General features: G+C 39.7%; 1 protein-coding gene across 1 annotated transcript in view; it reads left to right on the top strand.

The window, feature by feature from the left end:
- The window catches only part of Hephl1 (hephaestin like 1), a 75,218-nt gene that overhangs the window by 44,497 nt on the left and 11,780 nt on the right, over positions 1-18,941 (top strand). The window contains exons 11-14 of the mRNA XM_077108684.1: positions 1,110-1,322; positions 4,334-4,547; positions 8,927-9,066; positions 11,509-11,649. Of these exons, the coding sequence (XP_076964799.1) occupies positions 1,110-1,322; positions 4,334-4,547; positions 8,927-9,066; positions 11,509-11,649 (708 nt within the window). The remainder of the gene's footprint in view (positions 1-1,109; positions 1,323-4,333; positions 4,548-8,926; positions 9,067-11,508; positions 11,650-18,941) is intronic.

The following is an 18,941-nucleotide window of genomic DNA, read 5'->3' as shown; positions in this document are numbered from 1 at the left end:
GAAGCCATTCATGGCCTTGTTGTTCTTTCTAACCCCAGGTATTAGTAGGGAGTAGGAAGGAAGAGAACAGAATATTCATCTCTCTAGGGTTCATCAAGTATGAGACATAAGTATGTGCACTCACCCATCAGACACTGCTATTAGATCATGACATTTATCCTCATAGAGTGGGAATGTCATTTCTAAATTCTTGTCAAGACACTGGTCCAGAGAGCTACTGTCAATGGACTAGGGTTGATGTAAAAGATAAAATCAGTTTGTTACTCTGGAAGCACAGAAGGTCTTCAATCATATCTAAAAAAAAACTGTTAAATATGCTTCAATTATTTTATTGGGGCGAGGAAGCGAACATTACTATAAAACAAACTTATTTATTTCAGAGCTAATTTTTTATGAATTTAATGTTCCCTTACTCCCCCTCCAAAAACTCCTTCCCACTGATCAGACATGCAAACCATGTCAATTCATTGAAAGTATTTTAATTTATGCAGAATTCATGAAAAAAGTAAAGGGATGTCTGGTAACTTCTAGAATTGAATGCAAAGCCATTGCAAAGAAGGTCTAGCAGAGTTAAAAGAATTAACATCCAAAGGAAGAGATGTTTACCAGAGGAGATGACAGTGTAAGAGCCTCAAAAGAAAACTATTTTTATGTCAAGAGTTTTAGAGAAACATTTGGAGAGAACAGTGAAGTCAAATATTTTTACAAAGAATGATGATCTTTATGGTTGGTAAAAGTAAAATGTAAAGTGAGGGGTATTATATCATGCCATTAAACAATTTTGACAGGAATATTATGCAAGAAAACAACCTTATTTATTCCTTATTGATTCTTAGAATTAGTGCCCTTGTTTGTTAATTTTTAAAATAATTTTAGTGTATTTTTATTACTCATTGTTAAATTTGGTCTCTTTTAAATTGATTCCACATGTGGCTTCTTCCTTAGTACTATTTATTCTCTGATAATCAGGGTCTTTTGTACTTCTGTACTCTTCACTAACTTGAAACATCCTTCCCCAAACATCCTGATAATTGTTCATTAAAGTAGTGTGGTTTCAATATGTGGACATAATTATTGTGGGCTCTGACTGTCCTCTCCCTTGCATTTAGCTATCAATGGCTATATGTATGGCAACCAGCCAGGCCTAAGCATGTGCAAAAAGGACAGAGTTTCCTGGCATTTGATTGGAATGGGCACTGACACTGACATGCATGGAGTTTATTTTCAAGGCAACACTATCCACCTACGAGGGACTCATCGCGATTCCCTGACTCTGTTTCCCCACGTGTCCACAACAGTATTCATGCAGCCAGACCGTGCAGGTAAATTTGGCAGGTCCATCTCAGGTGACCAGATTCCTACTCAGTCTCAGAGATTCCTCCCCCAGAAGCAATTGTAGATGTTAGGCACTTTGAAAGGTATAGAAGTAGTTTTTATTCAAGTCAGAGAATACTGGCTATTTTAATCTGAATACATAGTGTAAAGGACAGAGGCATCTACAAAGCAGAAGTGGGTGTCTTCTAAATGACTTTGCCACACAAATCCCTAGTGAATGCTCTTAATTCATATGTGTGAAAATTCATCCCTCAGAAAAGACATATTTTGCTTTCATGAAGCACGAACATCATTCTAGCTGCTGCTGAAGCACCTCCAGGTTTGGATAGCCCAGTAGATGACTCGAGTCTCTGTAGGTATATATGTAGCCATAGCTTTAGTTTGGTATCCCGTCCCTAGGGACTTTTAGTGGCCTTTGTATGAGTTATTTTGGGACCTTTCTATTTTTAATCATTTGGGCACCCTTGGTTTTCCAAGAGGGAAAGCTGCATTGTGTCTATAGTCCAGGGAGGTCCCTGTGAAATGCCAATGTGAAATGAAACTTCTTCCTTTAAAGATTTCAAACTATTTAGATAATTGGAACATTTTTACTAAAAATGTAGAACAACACATGGGAGTATATGCTAGCTGCCACATTAAAAGTGAGGACAGCAAGTACTCTGGGCATTCAATATGTTTTTCCAATCCAACTTTTTCATCAGTCTTAACAAGAAACCAATATGCTACCCCAAATGAGTAACTGCTGACTCTCATTTATTAATGGACCTCTTACTTCTTTACTGGAACTGCAGTTTAGATGCCTGTGTGTCATCAATTAATAACCTGAGGCTTGAGTTTCAAAACCTTTGTCCAAGGACTGCAGACACTAGGAATGCTACAATCTTTTTTCAGGGAGTGGGGGAGTGGAGTGAGTGGGTCCTGGGGATTGAACTCAGGGGCACTCAATCACTGAGCCACATCCCCAGCTCTATTTTGTATTTTATTTAGAGACAAGGTCTCACTGAGTTGCTTAGCACCTCACTGTTGCTGAGGCTGGCTTTGAACACACAATCCTCCTGCCTCAGCCTCCTGAACTGCTGGGATTATAGGTGTGCACTATAGAACCTGGCGAGTGCTACAATCTTTGCCTTGTAAACTTGTAAATTTCCTGTAGTGTTCAACCTCTCTACGTTACTATAGGTGATCAATTATGAGTCACCCAATCCAAACCAAAACAAAGGATGCCTTGAACAACACAATGTTTTTGGTTTTTTGTTTCTTTTTTTTTTTTTTTTTTTTTTTTTTTGATACTAGGGATTGAACTCAGGGGCATTGACCATTGAACCAATTACTCATATGCCCCACAGGCTTCTAAAAAGCTTCATAACAATGTTTTCTGGTTTAGTTTGGCATTGAACATAAATCTGTAACTACCTAAAAGCTCAGTCATTTCACTAATTCCTTTTCCTCATCTGTAAATTGGGAAGAGTGCTCAAAGAGTGGGTAGAGCAGACAGTGGCCTGCAATTCAAATGCTTTCTCTTTGCTCTTAGAGAAGATAATCCCTTGACTACAGAAGAACCAGGAGGAACACATACCTCATGGGCTGCTTGGGAAAAGCACATGCAGAGGGAGGTCTTTCCAAGTTTGCCTTCAGAGGTGTCTTCTCTGTGTTTTTGCAAAGACCCTTCTTTATGAGGGTTCTATGCAATGGGGTGTCTGAATACCCTTTGAAACAACTGTTGTTGCTTATCTAGAAGGGATAATAATATAGCAATATTTGGAGTTACATGTATAGCAAGATTGAAGCTCTCTTTGTGTTTTAAAGATGGTTAAGGATAGAAATTCTAATCACCACTAAGAGCAGTCCATTAAAGAAAGGGAAGATCTATTGATCCAATAATTTCTTTGAGAAGTGATAACCTCAATAATTTTGTTCCCAATGATATTATGGTGAGTTCAGTTAGGATATATCTATCTGATACCAATGCCTAAAAAACTCAGCTTAAAAAAATTACCTTCACTCAGACATAATTGCTGATTTTATTTATTTTTTAAATATATATATATATATTAAAAATAAAATTGTATATATATATTTAGCAATGGGGCTTTATTTTCTTTTATTTACATGCAAAGCTGAGAATTGAACCCAGTGCCTTACACATGCTAGGCAAGCACTCTACCACTGAGCTATGACCCCAGACCATAATTGTTGATTTTAAATAGAGAAATTTAGTTGATTTTTTTCCTTTTCATCCAGAAAAATGTAAATACTACCATTGGACATGAGAACCTCCTTTGCCCAAGATCTTAATGAAGTAATACATTTGGCTTTAATGATAATAATACCTTACAGTTTTATTGTGCTTTATAATTTGTGAAATCCTTGAGGGGAAAATCCATGACTTCAGAAATGTGGCCTAATTTGAGCTTTGTCTGGGATATTCATCTTATGGTAATTAGTTCTTTATAAACTGGGCTGGACTAAGATAGTCAGTCACACCTATCAGTGATTTTCCAGGAATGGCTGATTTCTTGGTAACACTGTGGGTTTTATTTTTACATTAAAATTAATTTCAGATGTATTTTTCCTCCATAAATAAATACCATCAAAGCATTTTATTATCTTTGAGTCTGGTTTTAAAGTATTTAGAGCTGATGCTTTAAAAGTTCACCTTACTTCTGGGTGGTGCAAACTAGTAATCCCAGTGGCTTGGGAGGCTGAGGCAGGAAGATCTCGAGTTCAAAGCCAGCCTCAGCAACTTAGCGTGGCCCTAAGCAACTTTACAAGACTCTGTCTAAAATAATATATATGTATATGTGTGTGTGTGTGTGTGTGTGTGTGTGTGTGTGTATAAATTTTAAAAGGTGCTAGGGTTGTGGCTCAGTGATTAAGCGCCCCTGGGTTCTACCTTATTTATGACTGATTTTGGAATAAGATATGTAGGTTTGTTGAGAGCAGACCAACAATAACAAAACCGAGCGCTGTGCACAGTGCCAAGCCCTTTCTCTTTCAGGTATTTTCAAGGTGTTTTGCTCCACCTTGCATCACTTCAACAGAGGCATGGGTCAGATATATGAGGTCAACAGCTGTGGCAACAGGGACCCTTCTGAGCAGCCGTACGGGATGATAAGAACCTTTTACATCGCTGCTGAAGAGGTAGAATGGGATTATGCCCCTAACAAAAACTGGGAGTTCGAAAAGCAGCACTTGGACGCAGGAGGGGAAAGGTACCGCTGGCGAAGCCAAGTCTCTTCGTGGGAATGCGCATGCTCTGTAGGCATTTATCACTGGTGGATCCCTGAAAAGGCCCGGGTTTTTTCCGTCAGACAGAAGCTTTTACTTAGGAGCACAGAGTAGGGAAGCTGCCAGCCTCCACCCCTGGAAGGGAACCCCAGGTCGTCCTAAGGGCACTCCGCGACAGGCTCATACACCTTCCCAAGTGGTGACCGGTCTGCTATGACCCCTGAGTAGATGCGCAAGCAGAGGGGAAAGGCTGGGGGAAGAGGTGGATCCCAAGCGATAATGTGACTGGGAAGACAGAAGGGGCCTGAGGAGGCAGAGAAAGTGTATAGATTCCAGGTGAGGGGCCGGGCTGCTGAAGACTGAGAAGGCAGGGAAGGGTAAGAAAAGATAAGCCATTGTCTGAGCCGATCCAGGTGGGGGAAGCCAAGGAGGGGTGGGAGGCCTGTCCTGGGAGAGGTCTCTGAGTCAGGATGGGAAGAACAGATTTCTCTACTGGGCCCTGTACCCAGAATGTCTCCAAGATTGACCCTTCTTGGTAAGTGATGTCAGCCATTGCTGCAAGACACAGAATCAGCAACGCTCCAGCCACATGCAGGCTTGTGAGTATTGGTCTTCTATTGCCCTCCTAGAGTCCTGTGGCCAAGCTCCCCAGGGTATCCTGGGATGGAGTGAAATAAGGAGGAAGTCAGGCACAGACTGCAGATCTCCTCCCCTGAAGATAATACCCTCCACTTTGCAACAACCAGCTGCTTGGATATTAATCTCATATGCAGATGAGGAAACTTGGGTGCAGAGTTAAGTTGTCGAGCTGGTCTTTGGCAGAGTTGGAATTGAACTTAGATCTTTTAAAAAGCAAATTCATTTTCTGCAACATACTATGTTCTTTTGTGGCCCCATTTTACCACCTACCCCCAACTGCTCCCCACGGTAGTCCCTATGGATACCTCATATAATCCCTCTCTGACTGTGATGCACCCAAACAACTCTACACACTGCTATTCCAAATCTTAACTCATTTGTTTCCTGTCTTGTTAGCCTTTGTTTTGAGGTTTCATATTCCTGGAAAAGAGAGTATAACAGTGCCACCTTATGGATAAGTGAAAACAAAACAAACAAAAAAATTAAAATGTCTGTTGAAGATTTGCCTGGGGGATAGAAAGATTTCAAACACCCTCCATTATTTGATTACTTGTTAGTTAAACCAAATACCCATTCTCCAAGAAACTAGTGGTGCTAGTACTTGGAAAAATAGAGGGTGCTGAGGGAAGGAGGGATGAAAAGAAATAATCAGACCCCTTCCCTGCCACTCACTCTGGTTATTCCTCATAGATGATAAGGCAAAGTGAGATAAGGCACATGTTTCACATATTCAAAGTACAAGTTCTATGGATAAACTCTTAGCAAAGAATTGAAATGGTAAGTTCTCCTAGTGGCACATTTGTAGCACCTCTTTAAGTAGGATCCCAGTGACAAATGTCCCTCTGTACTCGATTTCTATGCCTCTGTATTTTGCCCCAAGACCATGGTGGGATCATATTTATTTTCTGAACCACCTCTTGATACAGGTTATTTCTAAAACATTTATTGTCCTAACTAGTACAGACTCTCTTCCCCACCTTAGGACCTGAAAATCTTTCTTTGAGATTTCCTAAAAACACACTGGGAAGGTTTTAGGATCCCAGAAAGGACTAATGGGCCAATCAGCACAATTCAAAGAGGGAAGTTTGTGAAGTGGGAAGGAATTTGAAAATGGAAATTAAGTTGCTGGTGCTAATATGTGAACTAATGTGTGTCTACTTGAACCATATTGGGATTCACCACAATAATAATCAGCTATTAATATATGATGAACCCAGCATTTTGTTAAGGTTTTTACAAACCATATATTTTGGGATCTTTACAACACATTTGACCCATTTAATTAGCTTTTTCTCAGCATCCCATTCAACATCCTCATGAAATGATGATGAGATGCTTATATAGCACTTAAGTTGTGCCCAACACAGTTTTTACGATACTAACTCACATGATCTGTGCATTAATCCTGTGGTAGGTACATCATTACCACCCTACTCTGCAGGTGAGGAACCCACAGAGCATGGCTCCAGGATGTGTTCGGGTCACCATGCAAGCATTATTAGACTCATGGAAAATAAAACTAGAAGAAAAATTCTCTATATTTTGCAAAGTATACAATCTAGGGTAGAAGATGTATATGTATTTATTGAATACCTACTATGTGCTAGGCATTGTGCTTCACTTTTGGAGGTGAAACAATGTGGAAGACAGACAAGTTCCCTTCTTAAATCAAATTCATGGTCCATGAGAAAGATACAGAACAAACATCTAGAGTGAAGCAATTTTAAGAGAAGGGAACTGCAGGGTGCAATGGGAGATCACAACACAGCCTGTTTGGGAAAAGGTGGGGAGAGGGCAGGTGGCCAGGGAGTTTTCTGGAGGAAGTAATCCTGGAGCTGGGATGTGAAGAGGGTACCGATTGAGAAGGTGGGAAGGATTTCTTGATGAAGGATCAACATGTATGAAAACCTGGATGGAAGAGAGGGCACATCATGTTCAAGAGAGTGAATGTTTAGAATAAGCAGAGCAAGTCGGGGGGGGCCGTGGGCAGTGATGGGGAATTAGGATCAGGAGGCTGCAAAGCAGATAATGGAGGGCTTAAGAGCCAAACCAAGGAGTTTTGCAGTGGGAAGCCATAAAACTATTTTCCATGAGGAGTGACTTGGTCAAATTCATAGCTTAGGGCTACTCTCCCTGCAGTGGAGAGCATAGAGGAAAGGGAGCTGCATGGGAGGCAGGAAGTGATGAAGAATGATTCCAATTAATTCAGGTAAGTGGGGCAGGTGGCTCTGTTTAGAATACAGCCAGTTAATGGGGTTGTGGGGACGAAACTCATCATATTTGGAAACAAAATTGATATATTTTTCTTTTTCTCCCCTCTCTCCTTCCCTTCTTTCCTTCCTTCCTTACTTCTTTTATTTTTGAGACAAGATCTCACTCTGTTGCCCAGGCTGATCTCAAACTTGACACCCTCCTGCCTCAGCCACCTGAGTAATTGGAATTACAGGTGTGAGCCACCACACCCAGCTCTTTTAGATTTTTTTGAATCAATCATTAGTAACAGTCTACCTTGGTGATAGATTAAATACACATGTAAATCTTCAGTTGATCCTCATCGTGGATTCCATATTTGTAAACTTGCCTATTTGCTAAAATTTATTTTTAACACCCCAATCAATTCTGGCTTTTGTTCTGGTTATTCAAAGATATTCACAGGGTGGTGAAAAAATGCTGATGCACACATTTCCAGAGGTAATCAGCCAGAACATTCCTGCTTTCCTGTTTCAGCTCTCCTACTGTAAAAAGTGCCTTTTCTTTCTTTCCTTCCTTCCTTTCTTTCTCTTCTTTCTTTCCTTCTTTTGCTTCTCCCTCCTCCTCCTCTTCTCCTTTTTCTAATTATTCTACCCTCCTCTTCCCCTTCCCCTTCCCCCTCCTCTTCCTCTTCCTCTTCACCCCCCTCCCTTCCCCCTTGCCTCTTCCTTCCCCCTCCCCTCCCCTCCCCTTTCCTCTTCCTCCTCTTTTAATTTAGTGCCATATCTTCTGCATTTGTGTTCTTTATTTTGGCTATTTAGCTGTTTAAGATGGTCCCCTTAAGAGTAGCACTGAAGCACTGTCCAGAATTTCTAAGATCAAGAAAATTGTGATGTGACTTATGGAGAAAATACATGTATTAGTGAAGCTTCATTTGGGTATGAGTTATAGTGCAGTTAACTATGAGCTCAATATTAACAAATCACCAACAACTATTAAATAAAGTGTCCTCAAATAGGAACACACTTGAAACAAGATAATTCAGTGTTCACCATGACTATCTAGAACATAAGAGCCATGAATAAGAAGAATCAGCTGTAACTATATTTGCATATAGGTACATACACAAAATATAACCTGCAAAGATCTTTACAAGTAAAAAAGAATGAGGTATAGAATGATATATATGAAACCTGGAGGAATTCAGGATGGTGAAAATGTGTGCACACTCATATATATGTGTGTCAGATTAGGTAGTGCCACAAAGAGAAGACTATCTCAAGGGGACCTTAAGAATCTCTGAGGTTGACCCCACTCAACATCTGGCAACAGTGGATAGCAATTGTTTTCAAGGGTGGACCATGGGCCGTACTGGGATGAAATTATCAGAACCTGAAGACCTTTGAAGTGCCAATTCCTAGCCCCACTCCCAGAGGCCAGTTCCCTAGAGAGACCCTGGTTACAGCCAGGTTTGGGGAGCATTAATCCAGAGTACCCCCAAATCACTCTGAAAAACTTAATTTTTGATTTGCAGACATGGAGATATATTTATGAACCACACTGAAAACTGGATTGGCTCTCAGTACAAGAAAGTGGTTTACAGGGAATATACCAATGGAGAATTTGTGGAGATCAAAGCTCGACCACCGCGAGAGGAGCACTTAGAACTCCTGGGTATGGCACAGATTTCAGCCATGCACCGTCAGCCCCAGGCGTGTGCACATGTCTGAAGACACACACACGCTCACACACACACACACACACACTTTCCTGTAAGACTGAGAAGGGACAGAGTAGCATGACTGCATTCATTCGGTGCAATATCTTCCTTATCAGGGAGTGTCCTGGGTCCTCAGCTCACACAAAGAATAGCATAATAAGACTACCAGATAACACTCAAACAGGAGCCCATTCCATCAGGGCAGTCTACTCAGTGTCCAATAATACTGAGCTTCTTTCCCATTCCTTTACTGAGCTAGGGAATTTTAATTTAAAACAAGTTGATGTCTCACAACACCAGGCAGTGTGTTTGTATGAGTTCTCCAAGGTCCTAGATTATCCATGCACAGTGCCATACTAACGCACCATAAAAACATTTATGACAAAGGAGGAACCCCCATGGGAGATGGGTGCCAAGGGTGAAAGGTCTAGTTTCAGTTAGGGAGGCCCCGACCCATGCCCTCCGAACATACCGGGTCTGCCTGCAGCCTCTGCACTGCCTGATGTCCAGCTGCCTGGCCTGGCCCTCAGATAAGCTCACCCTGCTTTCTGTCCCCACATTCCTGCACCTGGGAGACGTGACCCCATCTTAAATACAGGATTTTAAAACAGAGGGCTAATCTAGAGGACTTCTTGAAATCCTTTGCTGCTTTAAAATACACAAGTTAACATATAAACAATATGACTTTCCACAGAACCATGACTCCTAGCTTGATGAATTATTAAATGCTCCACCCACCCTCCCCCTCACCTATTAACATTGGCACGCAAGCTTGTTTGTCATATCAAATGAATGAGTCATTCCCAGTCGAATCATTCATTTGGGCCCCATGTGTCCAAAAACCTCTTAAGGAGAGGTGCTGGTCCTCCTGAGGCATTTGGGTTATGCTTGCAAAGAGCCCCTGTTTGATTCCACTCAGTAAAATGAAAGAAATGAGTGACTTCATCAGAGGCAATACCAGCAGCTACGGGTGGGTGAGGCTCATCCACTTATTTTCTTCAGTTCAGGGAGAGTCCTGGGATTCTAAAATACTCAGAGGGCATGGAAGGCATACCTGGGTCCAATCACACTGTAAACTAGAAGCCATCTTCTCTTACCAGTACAGCAAGTCATGTACACTTCCAGTGGTATACAAATAATGATTTTAATAAATGGACACACACACCTATCTCTGTAGCTATGCTCACACTGAATGTTTAAAAACAGTAGAAATTTTCTTTTCTAGTTTTTTTCATTAGAAAAGAGTGCTTTTCAGAAACTTCTGGATTCATGCTTAATGTTTTCTGAAGATATTTCTAGTTCAACAAATTTTAGATTTATTTACTCTTTTAGTGGTGTTTATCAGAAAAGCAATCAAACCCATTTGAACCAGTGAAGAATGAACAGGTGTTGAATACCACCAACCCCAAGTATATCCTCCCCTACCCATGCACATAAAATGCACCAAATGCCCAAGAGAGAACCATAGGGATCTGATTTGAGGTGCTTCCTTATGGCAGTCTACTTACTTGTAAGCTGGGTAAGGTCTCATGAAGACCTTTTTGAGTGCTATACTCTGCCATTGTGGGGTGTCATGTTCTGAGCATCTTGAGGTCACAGGCATCTGGCATGGTGAGGGTCATTGCATCATAAGGCTAGCACAGGCTCTCTCTAGAGGGTTGTGGGCTCATCTCCTTGGGCATGCAGGCTGGTTGCTTCCAACAGAAAATTGCACAACTGAGGGTCCAAAGAGTATATGGCCCCCTCAAGGTATCCACACATCCAAAAAATGCATTAGACATGCATTGTTGAAATGATTGTGTTGATCATAAATCAATGCATAACTTCTTATTCCACTCATCTTATTCCACTCATTCCAAATATTTTAATATACATTATTTCATGAGATCCTCCTCATTATTATTGTATTCATTAGCCAGAAAATAAGCAGTTTCAGACTCACCAAAGGTCACACACAAGGTGACAACTGAAAGTCACCATTTCATATGAATATGCCTTTTCTTAGAGATTATTTTTTAGTAGTAATACAAAGTTAAGCTTATTGATCCTTACCTGTTCAATGCAGTGAAGCAAGCATTTTACATATGTTATTTTATTTCACCCTTACTATAACCCCATGAGAAAGGTATTATTAAGCCCATTTTATTGATGAAAATTTGAAACTCAGATTACATGACTTGCATAAGGCCCCTCTAGTAAGTGGCAGAATTTGAACTAGGTTGGTCCCATTACTACACACTTCATGATATTTAATTCTGTGCAATATTGTCCTCTAAAGGAAGTGCACTAATGAAGAAGCTAACCCTTGTTTTATTCTCTAATACTACCTACATTTAAATTACTTTGATGTTGGAAAGATCAATGATAATGCACACAGACCTGTGTTTTGCCTTTAGGTCCAATGATTCATGCTGAGGTGGGTGACACCATCCTGATCATATTTAAGAACAAAGCCAGCCGGCCCTACTCCATCTCAGCCCAGGGTATAGAGGATATGGACAGTGGGAAGCGACTCGATGTGCCCATCACAAAGCCAGGTATGGAATGCCAGAGGTCTGCTTCATCCTGATGGGGCCACAAGACCTCATTCTTTTGTGATCTATGAAGAGTCTTGAAGAGCTCATCTTAATGTCAGTGTCCTGGCCCCTCCTGGTATGAAATCTTCTTTCATCCATTGACCAAGTATTTAAAAAATGTCTAGGGCCCATTAGGAAGCTCGAAGGCTAGTAAGAAATAATAATGGCTAACACGTACTGTTAACCTTGTGCCAAATGCTATGCTTTATGTTTAAGCCAAAAAAAGCAACAAATGAAAAACCCTCCATTTATCTTTACAACAGCCTGGCAAGGTAGGTGCTAACTTATTTAATCAATTCTGACACCATAATTATCCATCATTATTTTATCTATTATAGAAAACCACGATGCCAATTAAACCTTAACATGCTACAGATTGAACAACACATTTGAACTTCAGATTGAACAACACTTTTGGACTTCAGACAAGTTAAAATGTAAAAAATTTGCATCCTGTAACAGACAAAATATGGTATTATTATGTCGATTTAAAAAATAACTAAAGCAAAGGATGGTCAAGAACTTGGCCAGGTCCCTTTTTTGTAATGGTGGAATCTCAGTGTGCTTGACTCTAGGACCTGAGCTATCAATCACACATTTCTCTCAAGGTGTTAAAAGTGAGGGGTTTTTTTGGAAAAAAGACAAGATGAATCATTTCAGTTGTTATGCAGATTATACATGATAAAGTTCTAAGTGGTGAAAAATTTCAGGGATATTCCTAAAAATATTTGTAAAAGTTTCAGAGAAGGAAAATTCATGAAGCCTAATTGATTAATTCATAGAAATTAAGGAAAGAAGTAATTGAGAAAAGCTTTTTAAAGGACACAGACCTCTGGTCTGTGGTGTTTCGGTCATCATTATACAAAATTCATGTATGAAGATGTGAGTTTGGTGTCAACATACCATATATACAAACAGAGATTTGGTAAATTGTGGTATAAAGATGTATTAAGAATTGTAATGCAAAAAATTATGAATGTAATGCACTCCACTATTGTCATGGATGTAAGAAATAATGAAAAAAAGAAAAAAAAGTGAAATCCTCTTGTTATATAAGGAAGTCAGTAGATCATATCTAAGAAACATCTAGAAACCTTAAGCATATTAGTTAGAAATATCAAGGAAGCTATCATAAAAAATAGCTAAAGGAGCTGGAAATGTTTGCTGCTGAAAATTTATTTTTATATGACTTTAGAATTAGTTTCACTTTTTTTTTTTTTTTGCAGCAACAGAACTTGGGGATTTTATTTTTTTTATTTTTTATTTATTTTTTTTTTAATTAATTTTTATTGTAGGTTGTTCAAAACATTACATAGTTCTTGATATATCATATTTCACACTTTGATTCAAGTGGGATATGCGCTCCCATTTTTACCCCATATACAGATTGCAGAATCACATCAGTTGCACAACAATTGATTTACATATTGCCATTCTGGTGTCTGTTGTATTCTGCTGCCTTTCCTATCCTCTACTATCCCCCCTCCCCCCTCCCCTCCCCTCTTCTCTCTCTACCCCCTCTACTGTAATTCATTTCTCCCCCTTATATTTTTCCTCCTTTCCCCTCACTTCCTCTTGTATGTAATTTTGTATACCCCTGAGGGTCTCCTTCCATTTACATGCAATTTCCCTTCTCTCTCCCTTTCCCTCCCACCTCTCATCGCTGTTTAATGTTAATCTTCTTCTCATGTTCTTTGTCCCTACTCTGTTCTTAGCTACTCTCCTTATATCAAAGAAGACATTTGGCATTTGTTTTTAAGGGATTGGCTGGCTTCACTTAGCATAATCTGCTCTAATGCCATCCATTTCCCTCCAAATTCTATGATTTTGTCATTTCTTAATGCAGAGTAATACTCCATTGTGTATAAATGCCACATTTTTTTTTATCCATTCGTCTATTGAAGGGCATCTAGGTTGGTTCCACAGTCTTGCTATTGTGAATTGTGCTGCTATGAACATGGATGTAGCAGTGTCCCTATAGTGTGCTCTTTTTAGGTCTTTAGGGAATAGACCGAGTAGGGGAATAGCTGGATCAAATGGTGTTTCCATTCCGAGCTTTCCAAGAAATCTCCATACTGCTTTCCAAATTGGCCGCACCAATTTGCAGTCCCACCAGCAATGTACAAGAGTACCCTTTTCCCCACATCCTCGCCAGCACTTGTTGCTGTTTGACTTCCTAATGGCTGCCAATCTTACTGGAGTGAGATGGTATCTTAGGGTGGTTTTGATTTGCATTTCTCTGACTGCTAGAGATGGTGAGCATTTTTTCATATACTTGTTGATTGATTGTATGACCTCCTCTGAGAAATTTCTGTTCAGGTCCTTGGCCCATTTGTTGATTGGGTTATTCGTTATCTCATTGTCTAATTTTTTTAGTTCTTTGTATATTCTGGATATTAGGGCTCTGTCTGAAGTGTGAGGAGTAAAGATTTGTTCCCAGGACGTAGGCTCCCTATTTACCTCTCTTATTGTTTCTTTTGCTGAGAAAAAACTTTTTAGTTTGAGTAAGTCCCATTTGTTGATTCTAGTTATTAACTGTTGTGCTATGGGTGTCCTATTGAGGAATTTGGAGCCCGACCCCACAGTATGTAGATCATAGCCAACTTTTTCTTCTATCAGACGCCATGTCTCTGATTTGATATCAAGTTCCTTGATCCACTTTGAGTTAACTTTTGTGCATGGCGAGAGAAAGGGATTCAGTTTCATTTTGTTGCAAATGGATTTCCAGTTTTCCCAACACCATTTGTTGAAGATGCTATCCTTCTTCCATTGCATGCTTTTAGCCCCTTTATCGAATATAAGATAGTTGTAGTTTTTTGGATTGGTTTCTGTGTCCTCTATTCTGTACCATTGGTCCACCCGCCTGTTTTGGTACCAGTACCATGCTGTTTTTGTTACTATTGCTCTGTAGTATAGTTTGAAGTCTGGTATAGCTATACCGCCTGATTCACACTTCCTGCTTAGCATTGTTTTTGCTATTCTGGGTCTTTTATTTTTCCATATGAATTTCATGATTGCTTTCTCTATTTCTACAAGAAATGCTGTTGAGATTTTGATTGGCATTGCATTAAACCTATAGAGAATTTTTGGTAATATCGCCATTTTGATGATGTTACTTCTACCTATCCATGAGCAGGGTATATTTTTCCATCTTCTAAAATCTTCTTCTATTTCTCTCTTTAGGGTTCTGTAGTTTTCATTGTATAAGTCTTTCACCTCTTTTGTTAGGTTGATTCCCAAGTATTTTATTTTTTTTGAGGATATTGTGAATGGGGTGGTTGTCCTCATTTCCATTTCAGAGGATTTGTCGCTGATATACAGGAATGCCTTTGATTTATGCGTGTTGATTTTATAGCCTGTCACTTTGCTGAATTCATTTATTAGCTCTAATAGTTTCTTTGTAGACCCTTTTGGATCTGCTAGGTATAGAATCATGTCATCTGCAAATAGTGATAATTTGAGTTCTTCTTTTCCTATTTTTATGCCTTTAATTTCTTTCGTCTGTCTAATTGCTCTGGCCAGTGATTCGAGAACTATGTTGAACAGAAGTGGTGAGAGAGGGCATCCCTGTCTTGTTCCAGATTTTAGAGGGAATGCCTTCAGTTTTTCTCCATTCAGAATGATGCTAGCCTGAGGCTTGGCATAGATTGCTTTTACAATATTGAGGTATGTTCCTGTTATCCCTATTTTTTCTAGAATTTTGAACATAAAGGGATGCTGTACTTTGTCGAATGCTTTTTCCGCATCTATCGAGATGATCATATGGTTCTTATTTTTAAGCCTATTGATGTGGTGAATAACATTTATTGATTTCCGTATATTGAACCAGCCTTGCATCCCAGGGATAAATCCTACCTGATCATGGTGCACAATTTTTTTGATATGTTTTTGTATCCGGTTCGCCAGAAGTTTATTGAGGATTTTTGCATCTAGGTTCATTAGAGATATTGGTCTGTAGTTTTCTTTCTTTGAAGTGTCTTTGTCTGGTTTAGGAATCAGGGTGATGTTGGCCTCATAGAATGAATTTGGAAGTTCTCCCTCTTTTTCTATTTCCTGAAATAGCTTGAAAAGTATTGGTATTAGTTCCTCTTTAAAGGTTTTGTAAAACTCTGCTGTATACCCATCCGGTCCTGGGCTTTTCTTAGTTGGTAGTCTTTTGATGGTATCTTCTATTTCCTCAATTGATATTGGTCTGTTTAGGTTGTCAATATCCTCCTGACTCAATCTGGGCAAATCATATGACTTAAGAAATTTATCGATGCCTTCACTATCTTCTATTTTATTGGAGTATAAGGATTCAAAATAGTTTCTGATAATCTTCTGTATTTCTGAAGTGTCTGTTGTGATATTGCCTTTTTCATCCCGTATGCTGGTAATTTGAGTTCTCTTCGTTAGCGTGGCTAAGGGTCTGTCGATTTTATTTATTTTTTCAAAGAACCAACTTTTAGTTTTGTCAATTTTTTCAATTGTTTCTTTTGTTTCAATTTCATTAATTTCAGCTCTGATTTTAATTATTTCTTGTCTTCTACTTCTTTTGCTGTTGTTTTGCTCTTCTTTTTCTAGGATTTTGAGTTGAAGTATTAGATCGTTTATTTGTTGGTTTTTTCTTTTTCTAAGGAATGAACTCCAAGCAATAAATTTTCCCCTTAGAACTGCTTTCAATGTGTCCCATAGATTCCGATATGTTGTGTCTGTGTTTTCATTTATCTCTAAGAATTTTTTAATTTCCTCCTTATGTCTTCTATAACCCATTGATCATTCAGTAACCTATTGTTCATTCTCCAAGTGATGCATGATTTTTCCTTACTTCTTTTATCGTTAATTTTCAATTTCATTCCATTATGGTCAGATAAGATGCATGGTATTATCTCTACTCCTTTATATTGTCTAAGAGTTGCCCTGTGACATAATATATGATCTATTTTTGAGAAGGATCCATGTGCTGCTGAGAAAAAAGTGTAACTGCTTGATGTTGGGTGGTATATTCTATATATGTCAATTAAGTCTAGGTTATTAATTGTGTTATTGAGCTCTATAGTTTCCTTATTCAACTTTTGTTTGGAAGATCTGTCCAGTGGTGAGAGAGGTGTGTTGAAGTCTCCCATGATTATTGTATGGTGGTCTATTAGACTCTTGAACTTGAGAAGAGTTTGTTTGATGAACATAGCTGCACCATTGTTTGGGGCATATATATTTATGATTGTTATGTCTTGTTGGTGTATGGTTCCCTTAAGAAGTATGTAGTGTCCCTCTTCATCCCTTTTGATTAACTTTGGCTTGAAATCTATTTTATTTGATATGAGTATGGACACTCCTGCTTGTTTCCGAAGTCCATATGAGTGATATGATTTTTCCCAACCTTTCACCTTCAGTCTATGTATGTCTTTTCCTATCAAATGCGTCTCCTGAAGGCAGCATATTGTTGGGTCTTGTTTTGTGATCCATTCTACTAGCCTGTGTCTCTTAATTGGTGAGTTTAAGCCATTAACATTTAGGGTTATTATTGAGATATGGGTTGTTCTTCCAGCCATATTTGTTTATTTATGTTACTAAACATGGTTTGTTTTCCTCTTTGATTATCCCCCCCCCTTTACTGTACTACCTCCCGCTGTTGGTTTTCATTGATATTTTCCATTTCCTCTTCCTGTAATATTTTGCCAAGGATGTTTTGAAGAGATGGTTTTCTAGCTGCAAATTCTTTTAACTTTTGTTTATCATGGAAGGTTTTAATTTCATCTTCCATCCTGAAGCTTAATTTCGCGGGATACACAATTCTTGGTTGGAACCCCTTTTCTTTCAGTGTTTGAAATATGTTATTCCAGGATCTTCTAGCTTTGAGAGTCTGTGTTGAAAGATCAGCTGTTATCCTGATTGGTTTACCCCTAAATGTAATCTGCTTCCTTTCTCTTGTAGCTTTTAAAATTCTCTCCTTATTCTGTATGTTGGGCATCTTCATTATAATGTGTCTAGGTGTGGATCTCTTATGATTTTGCACATTCGGCGTCCTGTATGCTTCTAGGATTTGGGATTCTGTCTCATTCTTCAAGTCTGGGAAGTTTTCTCGTATTATTTCGTTGAATAGATTGCTCATTCCTTTGGTTTGGACCTCAGTACCTTCCTGTATCCCAATGACTCTTAAGTTTGGTCTCTTTATGTTATCCCATATTTCTTGAATGTTCTGCTCATGGTTTCTTAACAGCTTTGCTGAGCTGTCTATGTTCTTCTCCAGTTGAAATACTTTGTCTTCATTGTCTGATGTTCTATCTTCTAAGTGTTCTACTCTGCTGGTAGTATTCTCAATTGAGTTTTTAAGTTGGTTTATTGTTTCCTGCATTTCCAGGATTTCTGTTTGTTTGTTTTTTATAACCTCTATCTCCCTGTATAATTGATCTTTAGCTTCTTGGATTTGTTTATGTAATTGATTGTCAAAGTGGTCGAAGTGGTCTTTCATTGACTGATTTTGCTGTCTAATGTCTTCCTTGAGACTCCAGATCATCTGAAGCATGTATATCCTGAATTCTTTATCTGACATTCCATCTGCTGCAGAAATTACCTCTTCTAAAGTTGAGTTGACCTGCATTGCTTGTGGTACTTTCTTTCCTTGTCTTTTCATATTGATCGCGTTTCTTTCTGCTTGGTGAAACTGTTGTGTTATTGATTTTTCCCCCTATATATTTATATTGCTCTTGTATAGCTGCAAAGTCTCCCTCGCAGGCTTTGGCGGTGGTTCTGCCCCTTCCTCCAATTGAGGCAATGTGCCTACCACGCCGGGAGGCCGCTGTGCCTGTACTTTCAATGGGCCTGTTCTTTCGGTGGTCACAGGTCCGCCTACCTTGCAGGCGTGAGCAGCGGCTTTGCCCCTCCGCTGGCCACTAGGCCTGTTCTGTCTGTTGGTTGCAGGTCTGTCTACCTAAAAGGCGCTGGTGGCGGCTCTGCCCCTCCCCCAACCGGGGCGATGTATCTGGCGTGCCACTGGGCCTGTTTTGTCAGTGGTCACGGTTCCGCCTACCTTGCACGTGCGTGGAGCAGCTGTGTCCCTCCGAGAGTTGCTGGGCCTAACCTGCCGGTGGGTGGCAAGTGCGCCTACCTTGCAGGCCCGGGGGTAGCTCTGCCGCTCCGCGGGTTGCTGGGCCTGATATGCTGGTGAGACGCAGGTTTGCCTACCTTGCAGGAGCCTGGCGGCTCTGTCCCTCCCCCAACCGGGGTGGGGCGATGTGTCTGGCCGTCCTCTGAGCCTGTTCTGTTGGTGGTCA

This window comes from Callospermophilus lateralis, chromosome 2 (assembly GCF_048772815.1).
Source record: "Callospermophilus lateralis isolate mCalLat2 chromosome 2, mCalLat2.hap1, whole genome shotgun sequence".
Taxonomy (NCBI): domain Eukaryota; kingdom Metazoa; phylum Chordata; class Mammalia; order Rodentia; family Sciuridae; genus Callospermophilus; species Callospermophilus lateralis.
Note: the sequence above shows the minus strand (reverse complement) of the source record. Positions and strands in the feature narration are given on the sequence as shown.